Raw genomic sequence first — 27,383 nt, 5'->3', positions numbered from 1 at the left:
AGCTGTCATGGTGTGCAGTAGGAGTTATGCTATAACTCTGCTTTATAAATTTTATGAAGTTACTTCCCTACTTTATAAATCTCCATTAATATGGAACCGGTGGGCGGTAGAAAATTTTACTACTTATAAGAGATACAAAAGTGGGCGGTAGGTATAAAAAGGTTGACTACCCCTGCTCTAGAAAGAGTGCAGAGGAGACCCATAAAGTTGAATAGCGGGCTGAAGGTTGAAACATGAAAAATGGTTGCCGGAATTGGGTATGTCTCGTTTAATGAAAAGAAGGACTAGGGGAGAAATGATAGCAGTGATCCAATTACCTCCACTAGACCGATTAGATCCCACAGATTAGGCCTCCTCCGAATTCCATCCGCCGGCCAGTGTCGACTGGCGACTACCCGGAGGAGAGCCTTCTCTGTGGCTGCTCCGACCCTCTGGAACGAACTCCCCGTGGAGATTCGCACCCTCACCACCCTCCAGGCCTTCCGCAAAGCCCTTAAAACCTGGCTGTTCAGACAGGCCTGGGGCTAAAGAACTATTGCCCCCGTCTCGAATTGGTATGACTGTTGTGTATTTTAAATTATGTATTGTTTTTGTGTCGTTTTAATTTTCTGTTTGTATTCCCCTTCCCTGGTTGAGTTGTGAGCCGCCCTGAGTCCCCTTCGGGGGGAAAAGGGCGGCATATAAATAAAATCAACATTCAACATTCAACATCTCAGGGGCTGTCACAAAGAAGAGGGAGTTAAGCAATTCTCCAAAGCACCTGAAGGCAGGACAAGAAGCAATGGGTGGAAATTAATCGAGAGAAGCAACCTAGAATTAAGAAGGAATTTCCTGACAGTTAGAACAATTAACCAGTGGAACAAATTGCCTGCAGCAGTTGTGAATGCCCCAACACTGGAGGTTTTCAAGAAGAGATTGGACAACCATCTGTTCAGGATGGTATAGACTACTAGAGTCTCTTGCTTGAGCAGAGGGTTGGACTAGAAGACCTCCAAGGTGCCTCTCAGTCTTAGCATCCAATGATTCTAATCCGCTGATGGGGATTTGGTAGCTCGCTTGTCTTTTGTTTCCAAGCGGGGATAATTACAGATCTCAACCTTTTTGCAAAGCTTAATCTGTCCAGCACTAAGGATGGTTATTAAGAGAGCTTTAATCGTCATGCAGTGTTGCTCTTCTAATGAAGATTGCCTGTTGGCATCAAATGACTAGCCAGAGGGGGAAACCCCACAAGATGACTCTTCATTCTGATAAATACAGCTGGAGTCACTTTTCATTCCAAAACTTATTTGTGTACTTATTTATTTAAAGCATTTCTATTGCCGCCTATCTCTGAACCAACTTCCACTTATGAAACATAGTGGAACTTTTACAGGGAGAAATTTAGGACGTCTATGGAATACGATCCGGTTCTCAACAGTTTATGAACTAAATTTCAAATTTTTTACATGTGTACTGTATCTCCATATTCCCTCACACTGATGTTATCTAGTTGGCTAACGAAACCATCCAGCTCGAGAGAGCAGCAAGAAATCCAGAGTTTAACGTGATCTACATATGTAGCATTCTGAGGTCCTTGGTGCTAAGCTTGGTTTTTTTCTCACCAACGTTTTATTACTTGACAAGGTAACATCACCAGTGCCTGGTTGGGTAATAAAATATCTACAAGAAAACTACCAAACTCAGGGAGCACCAAATATCTCAATAATCATCCTCCTCTCCACAAACCCCATTCTTTTCTAGCACTGATGATGTCACCTAGTTGGGTCATGAAATGTCTGCAAGAAAACATCCAACCTCAGAAAGCACCAAGGATCCAGTCATCCTCCCCACCACCCTTCTACCACTGAAGATGTTACTTAGTTGGGTCATGAAATATTTGCAAGAAAATAACCAAGTTCAGTGAGCAGCAAGGACCCCACAGTTCCCCACCTCTCCCTTCTAGCACGGATGATGTTTCCTAGTTGGGTCATGAAACATCTGCATGAAAACCAGCAAGCTCAGGGAGCACCAAGGACCCAGCAATTCACCCCTGAACTACAAATATTTTCTACTGAAACATCTACATATATATTATTTCATATTTGGCAATCTGTGTAATAAAATACTCTTTTTTTGCAGCTGGCCATTTGCCTTATCCCTCAGGCGAATTCACCCATCTGTATGTAGGATAAAATCCAGCCCAGAAAGAAGACATTTAACTCCTTCAACAAGCACCAAGTGATTCTCTAGAAATACAGCTGAAAACAAAACTCTTCTTTTTAACTATATGGCTTCTCTCAGGCAGAATTTTTAATTAAAAACATATGCAAAATACTATCATTTTTAAATGCAGTCACATCCTGAGAGTCCATAATGGATTGTCTGAATTATGAGTATGAAGATTCTTCTCCCTCCCCCCCCCCCCTGAACTCTGCAGACTTTGATTGCCAAGTAAACTCTTCTGGTTATTTGCCATAGTTTTTAGGTGAATGGTGGCTGTTGTTAAGAGAATCATGCGGTCATTAAACAAATCTGGCTTCGCCCATTGAGTTTGCTTGTCACAAGCCGGCTGGGAAGGTCACAAATGGTGAATGCTGCCACTGTCATAAATGTGAGTCAGTTGCCAAGCGTCTGAATTTAGATCACACGAACACAGCGATGCTTCAGCGGATCTTAAGTGTGAAAAACGGTCATCAGTAACTTTTTTCAGTGCCGTTGCAACTTCAGTCACTAAACAAATAGTTTTAAGTCGAGACCTATCTGTATGCTTTATTTCTATTTTTCAGATCTCAGAGGAAAAATGTGTTTTGGTCTACCAGTGGACTTTGGACGAAGGCAAGCACCCAAGATACATCAGCTGCTGAAGTGCAGGTAGCCCTGGACTTATGACCATATTGGACCGCAAGATTTCTGTTGGCAAGTGAAACACTTAAGTGAATCTCCCCACATTTTATGACCTTTCTTGGTTAATTGAATCGTCGCAGTCAAATTAGTAACACGGTTGTTAAGTGAATCTGGCTTTCCCCTGGGTTTTGTCAGCAGGCCGCAAAGGGGGGATCACATGCCAACTGTCATATATATGAGTTGGTGTCGCCTTAATTTTGATCACATGATCACGTGGACGGTGCCAAGGTTGTAACTGCGAAAAATGGCCCCAAGTTAATTTTCAATGCTGTTGTAACTTTGAACAGTCACTAAATGAACTGCTGAAATTAAAGGACTGCCTGTAGTAGCATAGCTACTCGAAGGAGCCGAGGTGGCGCAGTGGTTAAATGCAGCACTGCAGGCTACTGCTAGATCAGCAGTTCAGCGGTTCAAATCTCACTGGCTCAGGGTTAACTCAGCCTTCCATCCTTCCGAGGTGGGTAAAATGAGGACCCGGATTGTTGGGGGCAATATGCTGACTCTCTGTAAACCGCTTAGAGAGGGCTGAAAGCCCTATGAAGCGGTATATAAGTCTACTGCTATTGCTATTGATAGCTCCACCCTCCATAAGAGTTGGGAGGTAAGGGGGAGGGTGTTGTTCCTATTTTAGAAGCCTGGACTACAGAGGGCATGACTGACCTGGGTTATGGGAGCTGTAGCACCAGAGTTTGAGTTGAGTATTGTTTATGGAACCAAAAGCAAATCATACTGGAAGAAATCCTCATTAATTGTTGTGTGACCAGAAACACACAACAATCCTCTGAGTTTCACTTGTATGAGTGAGTTCATGCAACCTTCTGAAGGGTGGGGTACGTGTATAAAACTGTGCATCATGTGACACAGATAGTCCTCAAACTGACAAACACAAGTGAGCCCAAAGTTTCTGTTGCTAAGCAAGAGTGGTTCAGTGGGCTTTTCCTGGAATAGGAATAGGAATGGAATGGAATAGGAGTATGAATATGAATTAGGAATGGAATTGAATAAGAATAGAAAATAGAATATTGGAATGGATAGGATAGGATATTTGCCCACGCATGCACATGTCCGCACATATATTTTATAATTCCTTGCGGAGTTGAGTCTGGGCAACTGAATGGAGCTAGCAGTGTTTACTGGCCGGATGCCCTTCCTGTCACTAATGTGGAGTTTTCTTCAGTAGATACATTCTCATTGTGGCCAGAGAGAGAAATACCTGCCTCTATCGTGGATCAAACTCAGAGTCTCTTGATAGTGAGATGAGAGTTCCATCTCTAGGTCACCACACCACTTGATGTGTGTGTGTGTGTGTGTTTGTGTGTATGTGCGTGTGTGTGTAAATATGCATAAAAGCGCTTATCCACATGCTTAGTTCACAACTGTTTCTGCTAAACTAGTGCGTGGGCATATTATATATGGTTCTCAGGGGTTGCCTTTAATGTGTCTCTATTGAATAAACACAATGGACTTTATATATTTAAAATAAGCCAACGATGGAGGTCCCACATTGGATCAGTGACGAAAACGGCATCGTTGTAAAACCGGCACTTTTTAAAAGATTCACTCAGACTTGAAGGAGCAGGGCAGAATCTAGCTCTGTAGATTAGGTCGAAGGGCCTGTCGTGTAAATACTTTTCGGTTTTTAATTAGATTTGTTTTTATTCCAGGAAAGGTGACTGACAAAGTACCTGCACATACATGTACACACATATGCATACGCACGCACGCACGCACACACAGCCCCTGGGCTTTCATAGAAAGCTCGGCAGCAGCCGATCGAATATAGGGATCCTACCTCCCAGCGAAGTAAGAGAAGAAAAATGAGACTTAGGGCCGGTTGGTCAGCCTAAGCTTGGGGGCGAAGACGCCACCATTTTTAGGAAACGCAATAAAAAGGGTACCAACCCTCAGTCTATTGTAGAAAGGTCAAAGCAGGTCAACAACCACCACAACATCAACCCCCAAAAAAGGAAAAAAAACACACCCCATTTTTAAAAATGTACAAAAACATCTGGGGAACCTGACGGGATCGACGGTTTCCCCTCCTTAAAAAAAAAAATGTTTAAACCTCGAGTGGCATCAAAACCAGAAGACGCAAATGTCCACCACGCAAATCCTTTTGTTTTTAAAAAAGGAGAGAAAATGAAGAATGAGGGAGGGAGAGGAGAAGAAGAAGCTTTCCAGAGGCCTTTTTTTCTTTTCCGGGGGGGAAAGCGTCATTAGCTCCAGAGGCCGGCGTAATTCCCGTGGAGTCCGGAAGGAAGAGGACCTCCTGCCACAAAAAGCTTCGTGCCCGACGAGTCGTAGCAGTGAGTGTAAACGGCGTTGGGGAAGAAACTGATGTCCGAAAAGTAATTTCTCCAGGTTTCATCATGATTCTGTCAAAAGGAAGCGGACGTCGGTTAGAGATGCAACCAGCTGCCTTGCCAACCTTCCCAAGAGCGGATCTGTAAAGGCAGTCCTCGACTTACGACCACAATTATTGAGCCCTTCTCTTGCTCAGCAAGAGAGTTGTTTGCTGAGTTTAGCTCCATTTAATGACCTTTCTTGCCACCATCATAAAGCGAATTGCTGTGGGTTGTCGAGTTAGTCACTGTTGTAGCCCACTGGTGGCCAGCGGAGGTGGCAGCAGAGTCGGACAGTGAGGAGGTTGGGGAGGAGCATGGGCCAGTCCTGGGGGCTGAGGAAAGCTCAGACGAGGGCAATGCGTTGGAGGCAGAGAGGGAGCTAGACAGCAGTGCGGCAGAGGAACAGCTGAAGCCTGTTCCCAATGTGTGCATGCGCAGAGCTGCCAAAAGACAAGAACTACTAAGAAAGCAGGGTCGACTTGGGAGTAAAGCCATCCCTTGGAGGGGATTGGCCCCTCCCAGAGGAAGCAAAAGAGGAGTGAACGTGGAGGGGGCTTTTGCAGGAAACAATTTGTTCATTTGGTCGTTTTAAGAGTGGGAAGTTCTGTTTGTGACTATAAGAGATTCTGTGCCAAGGTTTGCCTTGGGTTTGGAAACTAGTTATCCGGCAGCTTTCCAGACGAGATAAGGTTCGTGTTGATCAATATTCCTCTGAAAGACTATTCGCTAAAGCCTGGCTGACTCTGAATGAAAGGAATTCACAGTCGTGTAAATAAAAGGGGTTTCGCCGGGACCAAGACTCCGCTTCTTGCTTTTTAAGGAAGCCTGGGTCTGAACAGCCACACAGTTGTTCAGTGAATCTGACTTCCCCATGGACGTTGCTTGACAGGACGTCGCAAAAGGGGATCACGTAACCCTGGGACACTGCGACCTTTATAAATACGAGCTCATCACGAAGCATCCCAATTTTAATCACGTGTCCCTGGGGATGCTGCAACGGTCGTGTGAAAAGCAGCGACTTTTTAAAGTGCCACTGCTACTTTGAACGGTCACTAAACGAACTGCTGTAAGTCGAGGACTGCCTGTATATCTCCGGGACTAAGGAAGAAAGAGAGGAGAAGCTACAGCACAAGAGATACGCAATTCCTGGTTTATCCCCAAATAAAGATGCTGTGTTTATTGCATCAGTCGTGTGTAGCAACAGAAATTAACTGACCAGCTTGTCAGTTAGGAGATTGGCCCAAAGACACCCAGTTTGCTTTCTTGCCTAATATGGGACTAGAACTCACAGACTCCTGGTGATTGGCCCAAAGACACCCAGTCAACATGCCTAAGCTGGGAATATAATTCACCGTCTCCTACTGATTGGCCCAAAGTCACCCAGCCAGCTTTCATGCCTAAAGCGGAACTAGAACTCACTGTCCCCTGGTGACTGGCTCAGAGTCACCCAGCCAGTTTTCATGGCTAAAGTGGGACTAGAGCTCAAGGGTTTCCTGGTGGATTGGAAGAAAATCACCCAGCCAGCTTTCATGCGTAAGCCAGAACTAGAACTCACCATCACCTGGTTTCTAGCTGGTGCCTTCACCGCTAGACCAATTGAGTGATTGCTGGTGAGGTTTTGGAATCCATCATAGCTCTGTTTTAGCTGACCAACTATCGCTTCCATCTTGATAATGCAGAGTACCGAAGGACAAAGCCTGTGATGGTGAACCTGTGGCACACAAGCCACAGGTGGCATGCAGAGCCATTTCTTAGGGCATGCGAGGTGTTGCCCTTCAGCTCCAGCGCGCATGCCTTCTTTTTCGGCTGTTTTTTGCCCTCCAGAGCCTTCCCTGAAGTCTGTTCCCAAACTTCCGGTTTGCCTGTAGGGCCGTTTTTCACCCTCCGGAGGCTTAAGGGAAGTCTCCTGAAGGCCTGGGGAGGGCAAAAAACGGGTCCATCACGGGCCAAAAGCGGGGGAGAGGGCAGGGGTCGCACGCGCATGCGTGGGGGTGGCGTGCGCAGCATTATGGGTGTGGGCATGCCTGAGCATAACCCCCCCGCTTTTGGCATGCATTGGGACAAAGGTTAGCCATCACTGGACAAAGCTATTGAAAGCACCTGGTTTCTAAGAGTCTCCGTAGTCTGATGACGTCTCCTGTTGACCTCCCAAATACACACACACACACACACACACACACACACACACACACACACACCGGGGAGCCTACATGACCCCCACTTTCCTCTTTCTGCAGCTACTCACCAGCCAACCTTTGCCGGTGGAGAGTTTGAGAATTTCACTTCCTGCCAATTTTGATCCGTAGAAATTCTGTGGCGGTTTCTCGTCAAGGAACCTCTGGGCTCGGATGTCGTAAAACAGCAAGGAGCCCTGGCCCGTCCCCACCGTGATGATGTGTTCGTAGAAGCTCACGGAGCGGATGCCTGTGGCGGAAGAGGGACGGAGGCGTTATACGGGAACCGGAAACAAATCCTGGCCCTATAGGTAGCCCTTGACTTACGGCCACAATTGAGCCCAAAACTTCCATTGCTAAGTGGGAATCATTGTTAAGGGAGTCATGCCCTGCTTTACAATTTTTGCCACTGTAGCTAAGCAAATCGCTGAATTCAAGTGAACGACACGGTCATTAAGTGAACCTGGCTTTCCCCCTTGTCTTTGCTTGTGAGAAACTCCCCAAGGTTGCAAATGAGAATCCCCAGGATACTGCAACCATTGTAAATATGGAGGAGGGGGAGGAGGGAAAGAAAGGGAAGGAAGGAAGGAAGGAAAAGAAAGAGAGAAAGAGAAACAAAATGGAAGGAAGGAAGAGGGAGGGAGGGAAGGATGGAAAGAAAGGAAGGAAGGAAGAGAAATTGAGGGAGAAATGGAGAAAGAGGTAGGGAAGGTAAGAAGGAAAGAGAGAGAAAGAAAGAAAGGGAGAAAGGGAGGGAGAAAGAAGAAGGGAAGAGAAGAAGGAAAGAGAAAGAAAGAGAAAGAAAGAGAAAGGGAGGGAGAAAGGGAGGGAAAGAAGGAAAGAAAGAGAAAGAAAGAAAAAGAAAGAAAGAAATGGAGGGAGAAAGAGGAAAGGAAGGAAGGAAAGAAGGAAGGAAGATCCCTAAGCACCTTCAGGGCTTCGAGTTGAAGAAAAAAAAGATCTGGATCTCCACACATTTTTCACACCACGCCAGACTGTCCCAGGGAAGACATCCTTACCGCTTCCTCGCTCTCTGGAGCAGACAGACTTGACCTTGTGGGACGGCTGTCGGGGGTCCAGGAGAGAGACGTGGGCCTGAGAGCCGACGGCGTACACCGACCACTCCTGACCATAGGCCAGGCACACGTTTTCCCGGCAGTAGGGCAACTTGGTGGAGAGGAGCTGCAAAAGCAAGGAAGGGAAAAAAACCCTGAGGAAACTCGGAGGACACCACGGACCACAGAAGATCCAAAGAACGTTTCAATAAACGAACCCAAATCAGAACCAGACGGACGACATGAACACTATACATAGCAGAGATTTCACACAAGGTACGCAATCCACAACTCAACTGGGATGTGACCAGTGTACGCACAACAACACAAGCCACTTCCCCCCAACAAGAGTTGAGGCTGGCATGCCTAAGCTAACAGACCAGGCCTCTCCAAACTTGGCGACTTTTAAAACTTCTGGACTTCAATTCTGGACTTCAGTAGCTGGCTGGGGAATTCTGGAAGTTGAAGTCCACAGATCTTAAAAGTTGCCAAGTTTGGAGACCCTGGTTATGGACCAAGGATTGGCAATTAATTTTCCCGAGGGGCCTCATGAAAAAGTGGATCTCTTGTGGAGGGAAAAATAGGAGGAGGGAAAAAGTCCCCTTCAAAATAAAACACCGTTGTGTTGCATGCATGGTGCGTACACCTATTTACGTTTGATTTCTAATTTCCAATTGATCTCAACACCGGCTGGACAGGGACAGCCAAAGGGCCAGATGTGGCCCAGAAAACAAAAAATACCCAGGTCTATTATTAGAACTCCTGTTTGAGCAGGGGGCTGGACTAGAAGACCTCCAAGGTCCCTTCCAGCTCAATTCTGATTCTATTTTGATTCTGATTCATAGTATTCCTAAATATTGGCACCGGCTGTTGTAACTTTCTCTACTCATTAAGTGACTGGCCATAAGTCAAGGAGTACGTGTAACACAGACATTTGCATCACAGATCCCAAACTTTGATTTAAAAAAAGCACACAATTTTCAACTTGGATGTGATGTTGCGTGCAACTTCAGTCAACAAAATTTTCCTTATTTTCTACCTCGAAATGTGTACAGAAAATTTTGACAGACGGTGAAGTTTTACAACACAACGGAATTTTTTTTTTTGAACGCACAACTCTTTGAGGAGCTAAAATAATTTTGACTGATGTCACTATGTTGTTCTTATGCTCTTTCTCAAAAACATACTTAAATAAACCCAGGAGTTCCCACAACAAAGTAAAAGAGGATTGCATCCTGGATTAAGAAGCTGGAAAAGAGCTTGAATGCTCCCTGTAGCTTTTCAACCCAGCTTCCAAGAAATACTATGCTTGCATGAGTCCTAACCCCTCTCTCCCCAAAATGCGTCTAAGGGTCAGCGCAACCCAGCGCAACCCAGCGCAAAGCCAAAGTTCTCCCTTACACCCAAACCAGGAAGATCTAGTTTTACTTTTAACCGGCTGCGTTCATTGATCCAATGGAAGATCCTTCTTATCCAACTGAGGGCAGGACAAGAAGCGACGGATGGAAACTAATCAAGGAGAGAAGCAATTTGGAATTAAGGAGAAATTTCCTAACAGTGAGTACAAGGAAACAGTGGAACAGCTTGCCACCAGAAGTGCTCCATCACTGGAATTTCATAAGAAGAGAATGGACAACCATTTTCCCGGAATGGTATAAGGTCTTCTGCTTAAACAGGGGGTTGGACTAGAAGACCTCCAAGGTCCCTTCCAACTCTGTTGTTCTGCTGCTTTATTAAGACGTCCCCATGAAAAGATGAATTCAACTGGAGGGAATAGTTGTTTTTTTTAAAAAGCCCTTAATAAATAAGGTTTCAGGTAAGGTTCCTTTGCCAACAATGTTGCCTTGAGAAGACAAAAGGACTTTCCAGGAATGGATGGAAGGAGAGGGGGGTCCGAAGCACCAGAAGGCAGAACAAGAAACAACGGAAGAAAACTGATAAAAGGGAGAACCAGCTTAGAGCTAAAAAGAAACTTCCTAGCAATGAGGACAATTAACCAGTGGAACAAAAGTTGCCTTCAGAAGTTGTGGGAGCTTCATCACTGAAGGCTTTTAAGAAGAGACTGGACAACCACTGGTCTGAAAGGGTATAGGGCTCTCCTGCTTGATCAGAGTGTTGGACTAGAAGACCTCCAAGGTACCTTCCAAGTCTTGTTATCTATATAAAAAGTTGTATGTATGTATACATCTTTCAGCATAACTCTGGAGCGCCTCAAACAATTTTCAACCAAACTTGGTACACACTTACCCTCTGGAAACTAATACTGGGAGGGTAAGACACTCCTGGTATGTGTGTGTATGTCTGTCTGTCTGTCTGTGTGTGTTCCAGCATAACTCTGGAACGCCTAGCTTGTTAAGGAGAGTGACTGTGGCGCCCTAGAGCGGCAATTGTGATGTCAGTTCCTTCACAGCTTTCTCTGGAAAGCCAGCCGTGACTTTCGCCCTCCAGTGGACCAATGGGGAAGTGCCTGATGGATTTGGGGCAATGTGCCAGGATTGATCATCTGTCAGGAATGATGGAGGTTCTCCTGCTTGAGCAGGGGGCTGGACTGGAAGACCTCCAAGGTTCCTTCCAGCTCTATTCCTATTCCTATCCTATCCTCAAGATAAGGACCATCTCTGTGTTATATTAGTGCATTGCATTACAACGCATGGCATTGCACTGCATTTTATGATAATTCCATGAAACCAATATGCTTTGGAAGTGGCCTGTAGGCTTTTTGATCAGCTGTGCAAACAGGATTTGGCCTTTCTCCCAAGCTTTGTCCTCCCATGGCTATCTCTTAGGAAACTCATTTAAGTAGCCTTGGTTTTGCATTATTCCCAGCTGAAAATCTTTCTTTGCCCGCTGATGGATTTGGGCGTCACACAGATGTTTGCATAAGCAGATTGCATTTGTTCCAATACCTCAGGGGATGCCACAAAGAAGGGAGGGAGAATCAAGCTATTCTCCAAAGTACCTGAGGGTAGGACAAGCAGCAACAGATGGAAACTAATCAAGGAGAGAAGCAACCTAGAACTAAGGAGAAACTTCCTGACAGTGAGGACAATTAACCAGTGGAACAACTTGCCTCCAGAAGTTGTGGGGGCTCCAACACAGGAGGTTTTTAAGAAGAGATTGGACAGTCACTTATCTGAGTATAGTATAGGGCAGTGATTAAGGTTTAAGGTTTATTATTTATAGTGATGGCGAACCTTTTGTGGCTCACGTGCCAAAAGTGAAGGGAGCGCAGGGGCATCGTGCACGGGCTATGCGCACCCCAGCGTGCATGTGCGCATGACCAGCGCTCCCCCCCCCCAATTTTTGGTGTGCTTTTTTCGCCTCCCCAGGCTTCAGAGGCTTTATAGGAGCCTGTGGAGGGCAAAAACAAACTCCCTCCCCCACTTCCGAGGCCTTCCAGAGGCTTCAGGAGCTTCCCTAAAGCCTGCAGAGCGCGAAAAACTGGCCCTATTGGCAAACCGGAAGTTCGGGAACGGACTTCCGGTTTGCTCATAGGGCCAGTTTTCGTCCTCCGGAGCCTTCAGGGGCCTTCCAGAGGCTTCCTTGAAAGCTATGGAGGGCAAAAATCGACTCTACGAGCAACCCGGAAGTGACTTCCAGTTTGTCCGTAGGGTCGTTTTTTGCCCTCCGCAGCCTTCAGGGAAGCCTCCTGAAGGCTAAAACCGGTCTTACGAGCAAACCGAAAGTTTGTTCCTGAACTTCCGGTTTGCCAATAGGGCTGGTTTTTTGCCCTCCAGAGGCTTCAGGGAAACTCCTGAAGCCTCTGGAGGGTGAAAAATGGCCTCAAAAGGCGGCTGAAGTCGCTGGCCAGCGTGCCCAGACAAATGGCTCCGTGTGCCACCTGTGGCACGCGTGCTTTAAGGTTCGCCATCACGGGTATGGGGCCTTGATGGTGAACCTATGGCACATACGTGCCTCTCTGTGGGCACCTGCGCAGTAGCCAGCTGCTCTTCCGTGTCCCATTGTGTGCATGTGTGCCGGCCAGCTGGTCCGTCATGCATGTGTGTGCCAGCCAGCTGCTCTTCCAGGTTCCGGTGCTCTGGCTTGTGCGCACATGCTCCAGTTTTGCCACTCAGTGACGCAAAGGTTAGCCATGAGTGGTATAGGGTTTCCTGCCTGAGCAGGGGGTTGGACTAGAAGATCTCCAAGGTCCCTTCCAACTAAACCGTTCTGTTCTGTTCTATTAACCTCTGTGTGCAGGAGTGAAGGGAGTTACCTTGGACAACATGTGTTCTGCTTTCCAGAGGTGGAAATATCCATCCAGAGAAACAGCTCCCAGTTCCTGGAAGGGAAAACACATTAACCATTCAGGCGACTGGGACGTGAGAGTTTCCGCTTGCACCCCTGATAATAATGCCATTTTGCTTTTCCCGGAAACAGAGATTGAGTCCGTATGCAGGTGGTCCTCGACTCACGACCCCAATTGAGCCTGGAATTTCCGTTGCTAACCGAGGCAGTTGGTTAAGTGAACTTTGCTCCTATTTTACAATTCTCTTCTCACAGTTAAGTGAATTCCTGGGTTGAGGAGCACAGTTGTTCGCTGAATCTGGCTCCCTCCACTTGTTTTGCTTGTCACGAGGTCGCAGCGTGACCCGTCAAAACCGCGGTCCACTAAAGCGCGCCCGATCAAAGCGCGTACGTGACGTCATCAGCAGCGCGACAAATGAAATTAAAAATAAATTTAATTAAAATTAAATTAAAGCAAGCCGATTCACGTAAAGGTAAGGGTTAGGTTTAGGGTTAGGGTTAGGTTAAGCATTAGGGTTAGGTTAAGGGTTAGGTTTAGGATTAGGTTAAGGGTTAGGTTTAGGGTTAGGTTTGGGGGGGTTAGGTTTAGATTTACGCGTTAATTTTAAGTTTACCGCTCACAGCGTGCTGTTTTCGTCGCGCTGTGGTGACGTCACGTACGCGCTTTCGTCGAGCGCGCTTTAGTCTACCGCGGTTTTGTGGTGGAACCGGTCGCAAAGGGGGATCACATGATCTCGGGACATTGCAAATATCATAAGTGTGAGTTAGTTTCCAAGCAACCGAATTTTGATCACGTGACCATAGGGAAGAAAGAAAGAAAAAACCCTGGTCATTTGTGAAAAATGGCTTTTTTTTCAGTGCCATGGTAACTAAATAAATGTTTGTAAGTCGAGAAATCACCAGATTGCTTGGTGTTGGCTTAGCAACATATGAATGTAGCCACTGTCATGTCTAAATGATGATTTACGGCTTAGCAGGGCACCAGACTAGGGTAGCTGTCTGCGGTCAAAACAAGCTGTGGTAGGTCGAGGACTACCTTGACTTACTACAGTTCATTTAGTGACTGTTGAAAACTTTTGAAAAAAAGTGACTTACGACCATTTTTCAGTTACAACCATTGCAGCATCTCCACAGTCATGTGATCAAAATTAAGACGCCTGGCAACTGGCATGTACTTATGGCTGTTGCTGCATCCCGGGCTCACGTGATCCCCTTTTGTGACCTTCTGACAAGCAAAGCCAATGGGGAGGCCAAATTCACTTAACAACCATGTGACTAACTTAAACAACAGCGACTCCCTTAACAACGGAGGCAGGAAGGGGGAAAAATTTTTTGAAAATAAAAGTCAGCTAGGCCATCACACTGAGATTCTCAGAGATATAAAAATAACAGAGAGAGAGAGAGAAAGGAAAATGCTATCCAAAACAAGAAAAACCTAAAAGCAAAGAGAGAAATAGTGGGAAGCAAAAAAAAAGAGGAAACCAAGGGAGGGTTACTCAAAGAAATAAAGGAAGAATGATAGAGGAAAATCAAAAGACATACAAAAGGGAATGAAGGAAGAAAGGAGGGGAATGAAGAGTAGGAGATAGAAAGAGAAAACTGAAGAAAAATAGAACATTAAAGAGAGCAAGGGATGAGTTAGGGGGAAATGGTTAGGAAAAGAAGAAGATAAAAAAAAGATATTGGTAAAAAATGATATATTTTGATATTGTGGACGTTATACAAAATAAGATATTGTTAAGTGTGGATAACCAATTAAGTAAAACGCTTGTTATATTAAAATGGAATTTGATTCTATAAGCTGCACATAGAAACTAGAAATAACAAATGGAAGATGAAATGCCAATAGTTGGTATTCATTTTTATGTAAGGGCGAAAAATGATTTTGTCTATGTGTTAAGAAAAAATTTAAACTTGGGATGGAAAATTTGGAAAGAAAATGTGGGGCTGAAATTGGAAATGATGTGATGTAAAATTAACTATGTACAAGAAAGAATGTCAAAGGGGGGAGGAAACCAAGATCAACACTTTGTAAAGAGGTTTTAGGGAAATGGGCAGCATACAAATAAAATGAAAATAAAAAAAAATGAAAAAATGTAATAAAAAAATTATTGCAAAAAAAAAGCAACAGAGGCAGGAAAAGTCGTCAAAAACAGGGCAAAAGAAATGTCCCATTTAAGAATGGAAATTTTGGCCTCAGTTGTGGTCGTATTATCGAGGACTACCTGTTTTTCCAGTGTAACACGTTTTCCTCACCTTGTTCCTGTTGTTGAAAGCAAGTGCCCGGACTTTGCAGTTGGCGGGGTTGGTGTTCTCCTTGGGGATGTCCTTCAGTGCCCTGTGGGTGATGTGGGCATAGATGGGGACAGGTTGCGACAGGTTGCGCCGTGCGTCACTCTTGGCCAAGACTTCATCCGTCACTTCCCAGAGGCCCATTGAGCCATCTCGGGAACCTACGGGAAAGAAGCAGATTCAAGCACGCTTCGGACCCAGGTCCACGAAAGGAGAAGATTTAGGTGTTCATAAAGAACGGTTGCTGGAATTGGGCATGTCTAAGTTAATGAAAAGAAGGACTGGGGGGTGACATGATAACAGTCTTCCAGTATTTGAGGGGCTGCCACAAAGAAGAAGGAGTCAAGCTATTCTCCAAAGCACCTGAAGGCAGAACCAACTAATCAAGGAGAGAAGCAATCTTGAAATGAAGAGAAACTTCCTAAGAGTGAGGAAAATTAACCGGTGGAACAACTTGCCACCAGAAGTTATGAATGCTCCAACACTGGAAGTTTTTAAGAAGTGACTGGACAGCCACCTGTCTGGAATGCTATAGATTCTACTGTTTGAGCCGTGACCCATCAAAACCGCGGTAGACAAAAGCGCGCTCGACGAAAGCGCGTACCTGACATCAGCAGCAGCGCGACGAAAAAAATTAAAAATAAATTAAATTGAAATTAAAATAAAATTAAAGCAAGCCGATTCACATAAAGGTAAGGGTTAGGTTTAGGGTTAGGGTTATGTTAAGCATTAGGGTTAGGTTTAGCGTTAGGTTAAGGTTTAGCGTTAGGTTTAGCGTTAGGTTAAGGGTTAGGTTTAGGGTTAGGTTAAGGCTTAGGTTTAGGGTTAGGTTTGGGGGGGTTAGGGTAAGGTTTTCGCTTTAATTTTAAATTTACCGCTCACAGCGTGATGTTTTCGTCGCGCTGTGATGACGTCACGTACGCGCTTTTGTCGAGCGCGCTTTTGTCTACCGCGGTTTTGTGGTGGAACCGTTTGAGCAGGGGGTTGGACTAGAAGACTTCCAAGGTTCCTTCCAACTCTGTTATCCTATCCTATCCTATCCAATTTGTAGGCTATCCAGTAAGTGTAGACAGTTTAGAATGTTAAAAAAGGATAAAACTATACGAAACATGCATATAGTGTGAATAAAATACTATAAAAATATGAATACAATATGCTTCGCACAACAGTTTTACTTCTTATCTTTGGAGAAGCCAGAATTATTATTATAAGAGAGATGATAGATATATAATCGATTGATAGATAATAGGATGGATGGATGGATGGATGGATGGATGGATGGATGGATGGATGGACGTACGTACGTACGTACGTACGTAAGTAGGTAGAGGTATAGAGATACAGCTATAGATAGAACACAGTGGCCTCCATCCTTGGCAGCTTTACCACTTGGGGACTTCAATTCCCAGAATTCTCCAACCAGCATGCAATGGGGGGGGGGGATTCTGGGAGTTGAAGCCCACAAACCGTAAAATAGCCAAGGTTGGAGAACCCCTGATATAGAAAGTTGTAATATTTTTTATTCAACATTTTGTTTATATCTGGCCTCATGGCTATAATGAATAAATCTGAACACATCTCCTCTAAATAACAACAACAACAACAACAATGTTTGAGTGTTACCAGAAACAGCCATCGTATCACTGATCCATGCAATAGAAAATATCCAATCTTTGTGCCCATCCTAAAAGAAAGAAAGAAAGAATGAACAAGGTGAAGGCAAAGAAATCAGGTGATTGGAGCACAGTCAGTTCTCATCAATCATTGAAAAAATTTTAACATATTTTTACAGTCCTTGACTACAGGTACAGTCCAGTCCTTGACTTACGACAATTTGAACCAGAATTTCCATTGCTAAGCAAGGGCGCCTGTTAAGTGAATCACATCTGATTTTACTACCTTTTTGGCACCGTTATTAAGTGAAACAATGCCGGTTGTTAAGTGAATCACATATTAAATAAATCCAGCTTTCCTCATTGAGTTTGCTTATCTGAAGCTGGCTGGGAAGGTCACAAACCGTGTGACCCCCCCGGGACGGTGCAACCGTCGTAAGTACATGCCAGTTGCCAAGCACTCAACTTTTGATCACATGACTATGGGGATGCCACAGTCATTAAGCGTGACAAATGGTCGTGACACTTTTTTCAGGGCCGACGTAAATTCAAATGGTCATTAAACAAATGGTCGTAAGTCGAGGACTAACTGTGCTATCAAAAAGAGAACAAATTGACTCAATCAATAACCTTTCAAAGCCTCCACAATTCGGAAGGATTTTAACCAACTTGTCGCCTAAGTTAGCAAGACAATACAGGAAGTCCCTGACTTACAACCACAATGGAGGCCCAAAATTTCGGTGAGACATTTGCGAAGTGAGTTTCACCCCACTTTACAACCTTTCTTGCCTCCGTTGTTAAGCAAACCACTTATCAGTTGATAAGTTAGTATCACAGTTGCTAAATGAATCTGTCTTCCCCGTTGATTTTATATGTCCAAAGGTCACCAAGGGGATCACATGACCCGGGGATACTGCAACAGTCATAAGTACATGCCAGTTGCCAAGCCTCTGAATTTTTGTAAGGGTGAAAAACACTCCTAAGTCAATTTTTTCAGCACCGTTACAACGTCAAGTGGCCACTAAACGGACTCTTGTTGAGGATTTCCTGTGTCTGATTTGACCTCTTGAGTCTGTCATCTGCACCTCCATAACTGTCTGGTTTGGTTCTGCAACCCAGCAGGACAGACATGGACTCCAGAGGATAATCAGAACTGCAGAAAAAACAATGGCTGCCAACCTGCCTTCCGTTGAGGGTCTGTAACACAGCACGAGTCAAAAAGAGGGCTGTGAAAATACCTACAGAACCCTCACATCCTGGACGTAAATTGTTTCAACCCCTTCAATGATGCTATAGAGCAGTGGTTCTCAACCTGTGGGTCGGGACGCCCTTGGGGGTCGAACGACCCTTTCACAGGGGTCACCTAGGACCATCGGAAAAGACATTATTTTCGATGGTCTTAGGAACCAAGGCACCAATTTTATGGTTGAGGGTCACCACAACATGAGGAACTGTATTAAAGGGGCGTGGCATTGGGAAGGTAGAGAACCACTGCTATAGAGCACGGCACACCAGAACAACTAGACACAAGGGCAGATTTTTTCCTGAATGCCATCACTCTGCTAAACAAATTATTCCCTCTATACTGTCAAACCATTCCCTAAGGCTGCATTACTATTACGATTAGTCTCCTCATCGTTCCTATCACCCATCTCCTCCCACTTAGGACTGCAGGACTGTAACTTTATTGCTTGTATCCTTACAATTTATATTGATATTGAGAGTTTCCTGATTGCTTATTTGAACCCTGCGACTATCATTAAGTGTTGTGTTGTGCCTTAGGATTCTTGACGAATGTATCTTGTCTTTTTATGTACACTGGGAGCAGATGCACCAAAGGCAAATTCCTTGTGTGTCCAATCACACTTGGCCAATAAAGAATCCTATTCCATTCCACTCCACTCCACTCTAATTTATTATATCCCATTCCACTCCATTCTAATTCTATTCTATTCTATTCCACTCCACTCTAATTCTATTCTATTCTATTCCATTCCACTCCATTCTAATTCTATTCTATTCCATTCAATTCCACTCCATTCTAATTCTATTCTATTCCATTCCATTCCACTCCAATTCTATTCTATTCCATTCTAATTCTATTCTATTATATTCTATTCCATTCAATTCCACTCCACTCTAATTCTATTCTATTCCATTCCACTCCATTCTAATTCCATTCAATTCCATTCCATTCCACTCCATTCTAATTCTATTCTATTCCATTCCACTCCACTCCACTCCTATTCTATTCTATTCCATTCTAATTCTATTCTATTCTATTCCATTCAATTCCACTCCACTCTAATTCTATTCTATTCCATTCCACTCCATTCTAATTCTATTCCATTCCACTCCATTCTAATTCTAATTCTATTCCATTCAATTCCACTCCATTCTAATTCTATTCTATTCTATTCCATTCAATTCCACTCCACTCTAATTCTATTCTATTCTATTCCATTCCATTCCACTCCATTCTAATTCTATTCCATTCCACTCCACTCCTATTCTATTCTATTCTATTCCACTCCATTCTAATTCTATTCTATTCCATTCCACTCCTTTTCTATTCTATTCTATTCCAATTTCAATTCCAATTCCATTCCACTCTACTCTACTGACGGCTTTCCCATCCTTGAAGGAACTTACGTCTCCCACGCAGACGGGGTCGAGGGTGGGCAGGCGATAAATGGCAAGGCTGTTGGGGTTATCGCCCCCGGTGGCCAAGAGGGTCCTGGAAGGGTTGAGCTCAATGGCATGGATCCCACAGCCCTGCTGGTTGACGATGTGGGGCTCGCGATCCTTCAGGATGGGAATCTTGGTGATCTGCCCACTTTGGACGTCAACGACAAACAACTGCAAGAGATAAAGAGGTGGGGAAGGGGGAATTTCAGGAAGATATTATATATTGGAAAGCTACACGGAAAAGTGAACGGTGGGCTCATTTATAGCAGAGAATATTTGCAGCTCATGGTCGGATGGCAAGGTCCTTGGTGCCCTCTTAAGTTTGGTGCTTTTCTTGCAGATGTTTCATGACCCAAGTAGGTAAGATCATCACTGCTAGAAGGGAGAGGAAGAGGAGAACTGGAGGGCCCTTGGTGCTCTCAGCTTGGTGGTTTTCTTGCAGAGATTTCATTACCCAACTAGGTAACAGCATCAATGATAGAAGTGGGGTTTGCAGAGGGAAAAGGATGGGAGGGAGGACGACAACTGTGGGGTCCTTGGTGCTCTCTGAGTTTGATTGGTTTTCTTGCAGACGTTTCATGACCCAACTAGGTAACACTATCTGTACTAGAAGGGATCAGGGTTTGCTCTTCGCCAAGAACACTCCCTACCAATGACGACAGTCCGTAGCCTATAATGGGAAAACCAACACCCTACTCCTGATCTGAGATACGTACAACTTTCCCATTCCTGCGTTTACAAGGATGACGATGCCCATTCCTGCACTTTGAGCATCATCTTCCAGGAAATCACGTTCTTAGTACACCAGATATATCAGACGAAATTCAGGAGTGCCCAAACCATGTTTAAGGACCCTGAGGCAGAAGCCCAGCCGGACGTTTCTGATTGTTCCAAAGTGAAGTCAGGAAAGCAACTCAGGTGTGTGATAGTCAATAAGACACCATTAAAAAAAAAAATTAAGTCTCATCCAGGCCAATCCGGTTCGGCCACATTTTCTCTGCTAAAGAACAGTCAACAAGAAGGGACACACCGGTTGAGACTACAGGACTGACCAGGCCTCCTGACCTCCTCTACGCGGATGTTAGAAGCGAGATGTGGCAAAAAGAGGAAGTAGCAACAATGGCGCATTGGAAAATCTGCAAGAAATATCATTTACCTACAAGGGAGAACTGGTGGGATCATAGAATAGAGCAGTGATGGCTAAACTTTTTTGGCTCCTGTGCCAAAAGTAAGGGGAGCGCACGGGAGTCATGCGCAGGTGTGCCACACCCATAATGCTATGCGCCCTCCACCCCACTTTTGCTGGTTTTTTTCGCCCTCCCCAGGTTCCAGAGGCTTTCTAAGAGCCTAGGAAACACGAAAACAGTCCCCCTGGAGCCTTCAGGGAAGCCTCCTGAAGCTCCAGAGGGCAAAAAACAGCCATATGGGGAACCTGGAAGTCGGTTCCTGAACTTCTAGTTTGCCTGTAGGCTTCAAGAAATCCTCCGGAGGGTGAAAAACGGCCTCAAAAGAAGGCCAAAGTCAGCTGGCTAGCGCATGCATAAGCACTGGAGCTGACCGGGCAATGCCTTGTGTGCCATAAGTTCCCCATCACAGGAATAGAGAAAGTCATAGAAAATGAAGAATTGCTCTGGGACTTTGGAATCCAAACAGACAGGCACCTGCCACATCACAACCCCGGATTTAACAATTGTCGATAAATCCTGGATGGTGGACAAGGCAGTGCCCAGAGACAGCAGAAGAGGAAGAGCTGGAGAAAATCACAAAATACAAAGGCCTGCAAATAGGAGTACGACAACTGTGGCCAAAGAAAGCAAAGGGAACACCGACAAGTGAGAAGAGATTTGGATTCAATCCAAAAAAGAACTGGAGCACCGCTTGAACCCCATCGGCATTGACAAAATCCCCGTCCGTCAATTGCAAAAGGCAGCTTGACTCAGAACACCTTCCATCCTGCGGCGATAACTTTAACACCACGAAACATCAATGTCTAAAAAACATCAACATCTGCAGATCCCAGGTCCTCGGGGAGGACTTGATACGTGGATAAAAATGCCAAATCCAGTCTGAACATCTGGATAACTGTGGTGAGCCGTGATTTGCAATTAAAAGATGGAGAGGAAGGGAGCAAGGTGCACACGGGGAGGGGTGTCTTCTCTTAATCCAGGGGTCTCCAAACTTGGCAACTTGTGGACCAACGCCCAGAATTCCCTAGTCAACTTGTGGACTTCAACGCCCAGGATTCCCCTGCCAACTTGTGGACTTCAACACCCAGAATTCCCCAGCCAGCTTCTGGACCTCAATGCCCAGAATTCCCCAGCCAGCTTGTGGACCAATATCCAGAATTCCATAGCCAGCTTGTGGACTTCAATGCCCAGAATTCCCCAGCCTTATGGACTTCAACACCCAAAATTCTTAGGCCAGCTTTTGGACTTCAACTCCCAGAATTCCTCAGCCAGCCATATTGGCTGGGGAATTCTGGGAGTCAAAGTCCACAAGTCTTAAAGTTGCCATTGGAGATGCCTGCCTCATCCCTATAGCAACCTCCAGTCACCTGTATAGTCCAGAGTGATTTTATAAATTCACAAATTCAAAAAAAATTACCATTTTTCCTCTCGCCCTTCATCCTGGTCTACCTTGGGGGACAAAGAGCGGGCATTAGGTTTCGCGCCATCCATTCTCCTGGTTGAAGAAACACCAAGGCAATAACTCAGGAACGCACACTTACCGTGTTGCATTTCGTCCCGCACACCACTTGCCGGTGGTTCAACCACTGAGACGCAAAGACTTTGTTAAGAGTGCCCAGGTGGAATTCTCTTTCCTTCAGCAACCCGGGCAGCTGCTGAGCCGCGTAGGCGTGCAGCAAGCGGTGGTAGCTGGACTCGTTGGAAAGGCGCACCTCTCGTCCTTTCAGGTAGCACACCAAGGACCGCTTCACTGGCGGAAGCCGCTTCCTTTTGTGAACAGAGTGATCCCAGCCGTACTGCGGGAAAATTAAGGACAAGAAATTGCTAAAAGCGGAGGTAGATTACATTACATTACATTAACAGAGTTGGAAGGGACCTTGTAGGTCATCTAGTCCAAGCCGAGGTGGCGCAGTGGTTAAATGCAGCACTGCAGGCTACTTCAGCTGACTGCAGTTCTGCAGTTCGGCTGTTCAAATCTCACCAGCTCCGGGTTGACTCAGCCTTCCATCCTTCCGAGGTGGGTAAAATGAGGACCCGGATTGTTGTTGGGGGTGATATGCTGACTCTGTAAACCGCTTAGAGAGGGCTGAAAGCCCTATGAAGCGGTATATAAGTCTAACTGCTATTGCTATTGCTAAGCCCACCCAAGCAGGAGACCGTACACCATTTCTGACAAATGGCAGTCCATTCTCTTCTTGAAAGCCTCCAGGGATGAAGCTCCCACAACTTCAAAGGCAACTTCTGCTTCATAGATTGATTGCTCTCCCTGTCGGAAAACTTCTCCTTATTTCTAGGTTGAATCTCTCATTGTTCAGTTTCCATCCCTTCTTCCTTCTCTGGCCTTTGGGTGCTTTGGAAAACAGCTTGACCCCCCGCCCCCGTCCTCTTTGGGGCAGCCCCGCAAATATTGGAAGGCTGCTATCCTGTCTCCCCTGGTCCTTCTCTTCACTAGAGTAGCCAGGCCCACTTCCCACGACCATTGATCGTATGTTTTAGCCCCCAGTCCCCTCATCATCCTGGTTGCTCTTCTCTGCACTTTTTCTAGAGTCTCAACATCTTTTTTATAGTGTGGTGACCAAAACTGGATGGAGTAATCCAGGTGTGGCCTTACTAAGGCTTTACAGAGTGGTATCAGTACCTCCCTTGATCTTGATTCTATCCCTCTGCTAATGCAGCTTAATGCAACATTTGAGTTCCCCAAACGTTAGCGGTTTTGTGAACTGACAGAGGGAAAAGAGAGCAATGGTTGTGCATGTGTGACGGGCAAGCATGCGTGTCCATTTGTGCTAGTGGCCTGCACACACGCCAACCGCTCACTTAAAATGAAGTGCGCTCGTCCGCGTCCGACTGGTAAACTTGCAAGATTTGTTTTTCTCGCCGTGTAGATATATACACCCGAACCACACTTGTGTTGTTTCACTGGGTCATAGATGTGTTTCTACATGGGTAAAGGCATGCATGTTTTTGCCGTGTTTATGTTGGAGGTGGTGACCCTTTGAGAGCTGTAGGCAACGAAATATAGCTGGCTGGGAATTCTGGGAGTTGAAGTCCACATGTCTTAAAGTTTCCAGGGTTGAGGAAAAACTGCTCTATGGGGTTGAAGTAGGTCTGAGAGATCCAGAGGGAAGATGTGCCTCCTATAGGGTACATTTGCCCCACAGAAAAGCCCCTCCCCCCGAAGCTCCATTTGGCCCCCTAACGGGCAAAAAGCATGAAAAACAACATTGGAAATATGACATTATAGGACAGTGTTTCTCAACCTTGGCGACTTTAAGTCCCGTGGACTTCAACTCCCAGAATCCCCCAGCCAGCTATGCTGGCTGGGGGATTCTGGGAGTTGAAGTCCACGAGACTTAAAGTCGCCAAGGTTGAGAAACACTGTTATAGGAGAAAGAACAGTCTGTGCACAAAAATTTAAGGATGCAGCTGGGTCCTAAACTTATGACTGCAATGGAGCCCAAAATTTGCGTTGCTAAGCGAGACATTTGTTAAGTGAGCTTTGCCCCGTTTTGCAACCTTTCTTGCCACAGTTGTTAAGTGAATCGCTGCAGTTGTTAAGTTAGTCCCACGGTTATTAATTGAATCTGGCTCCCCTGTGGATTCTGCTTGTCGGAAGGTCACAAAAGGAGATTGCATGACCCCAGGATGTCATAAATACGAGTTGCCAACTGTCTGTCATAAGGGACTTATGACTGTTTTTCACACTTACGACACTTACACTTACGTAGAGAGCCGAGGTGGCGCAGTGGTTAAATGCAGCACTGCGGGCTACTTCAGCTGACTGCAGTTCTGCAGTTCGGCTGTTCAAATCTCACCGGCTCAAGGTTGGCTCAGCCTTCCATCCTTCCGAGGTGGGTAAAATGAGGACCCGGATTGTTGTTGGGGGCAATATGCTGACTCTGTAAACCGCTTAGAGAGGGCTGAAAGCCCTATGAAGCGGTATATAAGTCTAACTGCTATTGCTATTACAAAAATTCAGAGGCCTGGCAACTGGCATGTACTTACGATGGCTACTGTGTCCCAAGGTCACATAACCGTCTTTTGCAACCTTCCAACAAGCAAAGTTAATTCAATTAACAACCATGTTACTCACTGCAGTGATTCGCCTAACAAACATGGCAAAATAATAATAATAAATAATAAAACGGGGCAAAACCCACTTAACAAATCTTTCACTTAGCAACAGTTGCTTTACCCTCAATTGTGGTCGTAAGTTGAAGTCTACCTGTCCCTTATTCCACTCGGGCGCCGATGTGCTTACTTAAAATACCTATTTTTTCCCCCCATCAGCTGAAGGATTTACCCCACCCTCAAAAACCGTTTCTGCCTGATTATCTCCCTATGCATTTTTGAACCAGGCTATTTATACGGTCCTCCTTTGCATAACTGTTCCATTTGGCTAACTTTAAATTGTTGCAAAAGTCACTTAACACATGTCTCACTTAGAGACCAAAAATTTTGCAAAAATGTAAATTAGCAAAAGTCACTTAACACATGTCTCAATTAGAGACCAAAAATTTGGCCTCAATTGTAGTCGTAAGTGGTGGGACTACCTGTATTCTAAACCTATTATGTTTTATAACTGCGGAGTAACTCACGGTCATCTGTAGATGAGATGGTACATCAATCTAATTTATTACTTACTATTATTATAGGATATGTTATCTTACGAGACGTATTTTATGATATAAAAAGCTAAATAGTGAACCCTAACACGCATAAAAGATGGAAAGGTGCAAGCCAGGATGGGTGGCCGAGGCTTAGATCAAGTCCAAACTCTCATGCGCTTCCTGCAAAAAAGCTTCAGCTAAACCAGCATTACTTAACTTTGGTGGCTTTCAAATGGGGAAAGACTCCAATTCCCAGAATTCCTCAGCCACCTTTGCTTACCGACTCCATTTTTTTTTTTAGAACAGGGCTCTCAGCAACTTTAAGGCTTCCGGACTTCAACTCCCAGAATTCCCCAGCCAGCATAGCTGGCTGGGGAATTCTGGGAATTGCAGTCCAGCCATCTGAAAGTGGAGATGCTGAACTAAACCAGAGCTAGGCTGTCATTAATCAGCTCATTAAACCAGCCCAAGTCTTCTAGCCCCGCCTCCTCAGCAAAAGAGGCGTTAACCCTCTCCTGCCCCCCCCCTCCTGCGAACACGGGACAGAGAAGAAACGCGTTCACACGACCACAGCGCCGACTAAGCGCCCTACGGGCCGATCTTGGGATGCAAGACCCCTCCATTCCTCCTAAAGGGATAACCCCATCGCCGGGACAGACCCCAGAGCCAGTCCGGGCCGCGCACCTTCCCCCGGGACGGGGCGCTGGACCCCCGCCGCTGCCCCGGCTCCCTCCGCCGGCCCGAAGCATCGCCGCCCGGTCGGTTACGGGGCTCCGAACGCCCAAGCCGCCCGTGCCCCGCACGTCCCCCACCCCCACGGGTGATGGGCGCTGTAGTCCCGGCTGGGAGCGATGGGCAGGGGGTCCGGAAGGAGGATGGGCGCTGTGGTTAGGCAGAAGGGAGAAAGCGATGGGCTCTGTAGTCCCGGCTGGGAGCGATGGGCATGGAGTCTCGAAGGCTACCGGTCAGCGGGAGCATGGAGGCTGTAGTTCCCGAGCCCAGACGAGCTTAGAAGAGGGGGCAGGAGCGATGTGAGCTGTAGTCATCCCATTCCCTTGAATGGAAGCGATGGGCGCTGGAGTCCCCGCCGGGAACCATAGGGAAGGGCTTCGCCCGCGGGGAGGATGGGAGCCGTGGCCCTGCGAACAGAGACTCGGCTAGAAGACGGGAGGGAACGATGGGGGTTGTAGTCCTGCCATCCCCTTAAATGGGAGCGATGGGGGAGGAGGAGGCCGCCCCCCCTCTTCGGCGGGGAGCATAGACATTGTAGTCCCATGACCCCAGACGCGCTCAGGATAGGAAAGCCAGCGATGGGGACGGTAGTCATCGCATCCTCTAGAACGATGGGCCCTGTAGTCCCAGCTGGGATCGATGGCAACGGCAGTCCAATGCCCCTCCCTCCCCCAAGTGAGCGCCCTTAAGCAGGGGGAGAGGCCGATGGGCGCTGTAGTCATCCCATCCCCTTGAGCGGGAGCGATGGGGTCTGTTGTCCCGGATAGCAGCGAGGAGGACCACCCCAGATCCCAAGCCACCCCTCCCCCACCGGACGATGGGAAAGGTGCCTCCTCCGCCGCTAGAGCATGGGACCTGTAATCCCGCCACCTGCCGAGCAGAGAGCCTGGGCCGATGGGACCTGTAGTCCCCGGGGGGGAGAGAAAGCGAAGGGCGGCCACCCACCTGCTCTCCGCCGGGCCCCGCCGCGGGGGCGGCCGCTCTCCGCTTCCTGCTAACTGTCTTCCTGGCCATAACGGGCGGGGGCGACTCGGGCGCGGCCCCGGCCCGGGCCCCGCATGAAGGGGGAGGGGAAGGACAGGGACACCCGCCGCCGCCCCCGACGGAGCATGGGATGCCGCCACTCGGCGCCCGCCCGCGGTCGCTCCCGCGCCGTCTACCGGCCGGATGCGGCTCGCGACATTTCGCGGCCGCCCGCGGCGGGACGCCAACAGGACGGCTCGACGGCGTCGCGCTTTACGGCAGCCCCGGTTGGGGAAAGAGTGCGCAGGCGCGCGAGACGACCACGCCCCGCCCGCTCCTTCGCTCGCGGTTGCCCGGCAACGAATCCTCCGCTCCGGGCTCGACTTGCTTCTGCCCTCAGGGTTAATAGCCCTGCAACTGGACATGCGCGGGAGAGCGAGCTTGGGTTCGGCCCGCCGCGGAGGCTTCTCTGATTGGCCAAAGCGCGCGTTGGGGGCGCGCCATTGTGGTTGTTATGGCGCCCTCTAGGCGTCGCCAAGGGACCTTCGATGGCTCAACCCTAGCCAGGATTTCCTCCATGGGAGTAATTATAG

General features: G+C 46.7%; 1 protein-coding gene across 1 annotated transcript; it reads right to left on the bottom strand.

The window, feature by feature from the left end:
- Nucleotides 1-4,503: 4,503 nt before the first annotated feature.
- DCAF12 (DDB1 and CUL4 associated factor 12) lies at nucleotides 4,504-27,051 on the bottom strand. The gene is made up of 9 exons (XM_087715245.1): nucleotides 26,773-27,051; nucleotides 22,027-22,281; nucleotides 19,263-19,469; nucleotides 16,621-16,681; nucleotides 14,962-15,158; nucleotides 12,674-12,739; nucleotides 8,422-8,584; nucleotides 7,474-7,652; nucleotides 4,504-5,258 (listed from the first exon to the last, which is right to left on the bottom strand). Exons 1-9 carry the CDS (start codon nucleotides 26,839-26,841, stop codon nucleotides 5,100-5,102), a joined length of 1,356 nt encoding a protein of 451 aa, XP_087571371.1. The 5' UTR covers nucleotides 26,842-27,051; the 3' UTR covers nucleotides 4,504-5,099.
- Between the last annotated feature and the right edge of the window lie 332 nt (nucleotides 27,052-27,383).

This window comes from Thamnophis sirtalis, unplaced genomic scaffold (assembly GCF_051295495.1).
Source record: "Thamnophis sirtalis isolate CommonGarterSnake01/CBP01778 unplaced genomic scaffold, rThaSir2_p1.2 scaffold_5, whole genome shotgun sequence".
NCBI lineage: Eukaryota > Metazoa > Chordata > Lepidosauria > Squamata > Natricidae > Thamnophis > Thamnophis sirtalis.
This window is presented reverse-complemented; position numbering and strand designations above follow the sequence as displayed.